At 35.3% G+C, this 3,128-nt stretch overlaps 2 protein-coding genes across 2 annotated transcripts; one reads left to right on the top strand and one right to left on the bottom strand.

Moving 5' to 3' along the window:
- The first annotated feature begins 349 nt into the window (after positions 1–349).
- Positions 350–1,824, top strand: LOC125819841 (UDP-glycosyltransferase 73C4-like). Its single transcript, XM_049499266.1, has one exon. The coding sequence runs from the start codon at positions 350–352 to the stop codon at positions 1,820–1,822; it is 1,473 nt and encodes a 490-aa protein (XP_049355223.1). The 3' UTR covers positions 1,823–1,824.
- Positions 1,825–2,547: 723 nt separating this feature from the next.
- On the bottom strand, positions 2,548–2,889 carry LOC125819795 (mediator of RNA polymerase II transcription subunit 10b-like). The gene has a single exon (XM_049499237.1). It carries the CDS (start codon positions 2,887–2,889, stop codon positions 2,548–2,550), a length of 342 nt encoding a protein of 113 aa, XP_049355194.1.
- Positions 2,890–3,128: the final 239 nt, after the last annotated feature.

Genomic DNA, 3,128 nt, shown 5'->3' with positions numbered 1-3,128 from the left:
CTACTAAATATATATTAAAAAATGATTGAACATTCTCTACATCAAATTGTGGACAAAATCAATGCCAAAAAATAAGTAAAAGTTTGTGGGACGACTATGAGTAATTATTAGTGCTCTTAACCCAAAAATTATGGACTATTTTTGGGCATTTGCTCTATTTAATTACTTTTCCAACAGTGATAATCCAATCAGCATCTTCGCAAATCTAAATTCATAATGCCAACCACACATTAAGATAATGCCAACCACACTGTTACATAATCACTTTACAAAGCAATAATTAAACCCAGTATAACAACCTTAATTAGTATAACAAAAATATATATCCTCTCATCTTTCTACTAAAAATATGGATGTTCCAACAATGAAGCCACATTTTGTGTTGCTTCCTTTCATGGCACAAGGCCATATGATCCCTATGATTGACATCGCGCGATTACTGGCACAACGCGGAGTTATAATCACAATCCTTACTACACGCTCGAACGCCGATAGATTCAAAAATGTCGTTGATCATGCAATTGAAACAGGACTAAAGATTCAGGTGGTTCACCTCTACTTTCCAAGCGTAGAGGCTGGACTACCTGAAGGATGTGAAAATTTCGACATGCTTCCATCGATGGATTTGGGGCTGAAATTCTACGATGCTACGAGAAGACTTCAACCCCAAGTGGAAGAAATGTTGCAAGAAATGAAACCTTCACCAAGTTGTGTAATATCTGATATGTGTTTCTCATGGACAACTAATGCTGCACACAAATTTAACATCCCTAGGATTGTTTTTCACGGGACGGGTTGCTTCACTTTATTGTGCTTACACAATTTGAGAAATTGGGAGGAGTTAATAAAGATTGAGTCTGATACCGAGTACTTTCAAGTGCCTGGATTATTCGATAAGATTGAACTCAACAAAAAACAGATCGCAAATGTTCTCAATCCAAGAGATGTAGATTGGAAAGAAATCGCTGATCAAATGAAGAAAGCGGAGGAGGAAGCTTATGGGATAGTGGTGAATAGCTTTGAGGATTTGGAAAAAGAATACGTCAAGGGTTTAATGAATGCAAAAAACACAAAAGTTTGGACCATTGGCCCTGTTTCACTCTGTAACAAAGAGAAACAGGACAAAGCTGAAAGAGGTAACAAGGCTTCAATTGATGAACACAAGTGCCTAAACTGGCTTGATTCATGGGAACTAAACTCTGTACTCTTTGTCTGTCTCGGGAGCCTATCGCGCCTTTCCACGTCTCAGATGGTAGAGCTAGGGCTCGGGTTAGAATCATCGAAACGACCCTTTATTTGGGTTGTTAGACACATGACAGATGAGTTAAAAAGTTGGCTAGTTGAAGAAGATTTTGAGGAAAGAGTTAAAGGACAAGGACTTTTAATCCACGGTTGGGCGCCACAAGTACTAATCTTATCACACCCTTCAATAGGTGCGTTCTTGACTCATTGTGGATGGAATTCGAGCCTGGAAGGTATAACTGCTGGTGTGGCGATGATCACTTGGCCAATGTTTGCTGAACAGTTCATTAATGAGAGGCTAATAGTGAATGTAGTCAAGACAGGAGTGAAAGCTGGCACGGAGAGTCCAGTGATGTTTGGGGAAGAAGAAAAATTGGGAAAACAAGTGAGCAAAGATGATATTAAGAAGGTGATTGAAGAAGTAATGAGTGAAGAAATGGAAGCTGAAATGAGAAGAAAAAGAGCAAAAGAATTAGGAGAAAAGGCAAAGAGGGCTATGGAGGAAGGGGGTTCCTCTTACCTCAACTTGACACAATTGATTCAAGATGTCACTGAGCAAGCAAATTTTTTAAAAGGTTGATTTAGGAGATCACTATGTATTCCTTATATAGTTCAAATCAAGTGTAATAGCAATGCTATATCGGGTAAAGTTCAGTTACTTTAATATAACCATGAAATTGGTATTATTATATATAAATAAGGTTATCAATGTATTAAGACTTTATGTGCAAATTTTCATGATTCACATTGTCCTTGAATTTAAAGGCTGCTTCTTTTTCTGTTTGATCTATGATATCATCCAAATCATGGGTTTCTATTTGATCTTGTTTGTGCATTTTCTTCATGTTTTTTCTCTTGGTACATATAAAACATACACCGAATATCTAGATAGCCCTTTAAACTTGGCGTAATTTATAAGATTGTTGCTCAAAGTTAGTCAATGACCAAATAAACACTTAAATTTGACAGAAGTGTATCTAATAAACATACGCATGCATACATGGGAACTTTCCAGCACGAATGCAATGTGCGTATCAAACACCTGCTAGGAAAAAAAAGGCAAAGTGAGTGATACACACTTGCTTATGATGTATTGCATAGACCAACTATTGAATCACACATGTAATTTCAAACTTATTCGTCTATTTATGAATAAAAAGCCTAATTGAATAAATTAAAAATTTATACTAAATCGTCATAATTCTTATTCAATAGTAAAACATATATTATAGAATAAAAAAACATAGTGGCATCCGCCATCTTTTAAAATCCTGAATCCGCCTCTGTCTGTAATCTTCCACTTCATCAGGAAAAGCGTTGTTCGAGATCCTCCAATAGATGCCCTCTTAAATCCTTGAATGTATCTACTTTCCCTTTAGTAATTTGATTTTTGGCAATACAATTGTTCAACAGATCCCTAGTAAATTCATCTGGATTCTTTCCATTATCAATTAGGTTGAGAACTTCCATTGGCACTTTAATACTATGACAATTTTCTCCTAATTTGGCCATATTATCAAACTCAAACACAAGATTATTCAGATGAGAAGCAACGTCAACGTCGAAAGAAGAAAGCTGATGAAGAATTTCTAAGGTTTTGTCGATTGAATATATGACTTGATTCAGATATTGTTTTGATGAGTCCATTGTTGTTTGGAATAGACAAAACAAATTTTTAGAGGCAAATATATAGAGGTGAGAGATGGATTTAAATAAGGAAACTTTGGTGATTTAGCCGTGTTTTGTTAGGAATAGTAGAGAAATCCCAATCCATAAAGGAAACGGAAAAGGTACATAAGGTTTTAAGAAAAAATCTTAATTTTACTTACCATAACAATATTAAAATATTATCTTTGTCATAACTAAACTTTATATACAATAATATA

The sequence above is a fragment of the Solanum verrucosum genome, unplaced genomic scaffold (assembly GCF_900185275.1).
Source record: "Solanum verrucosum unplaced genomic scaffold, falcon-dt-bn FXZP01000239.1, whole genome shotgun sequence".
NCBI lineage: Eukaryota > Viridiplantae > Streptophyta > Magnoliopsida > Solanales > Solanaceae > Solanum > Solanum verrucosum.
The sequence above is the reverse complement of the archived record's forward strand: the minus strand, read 5'-3'. Positions and strand labels throughout refer to the sequence as shown.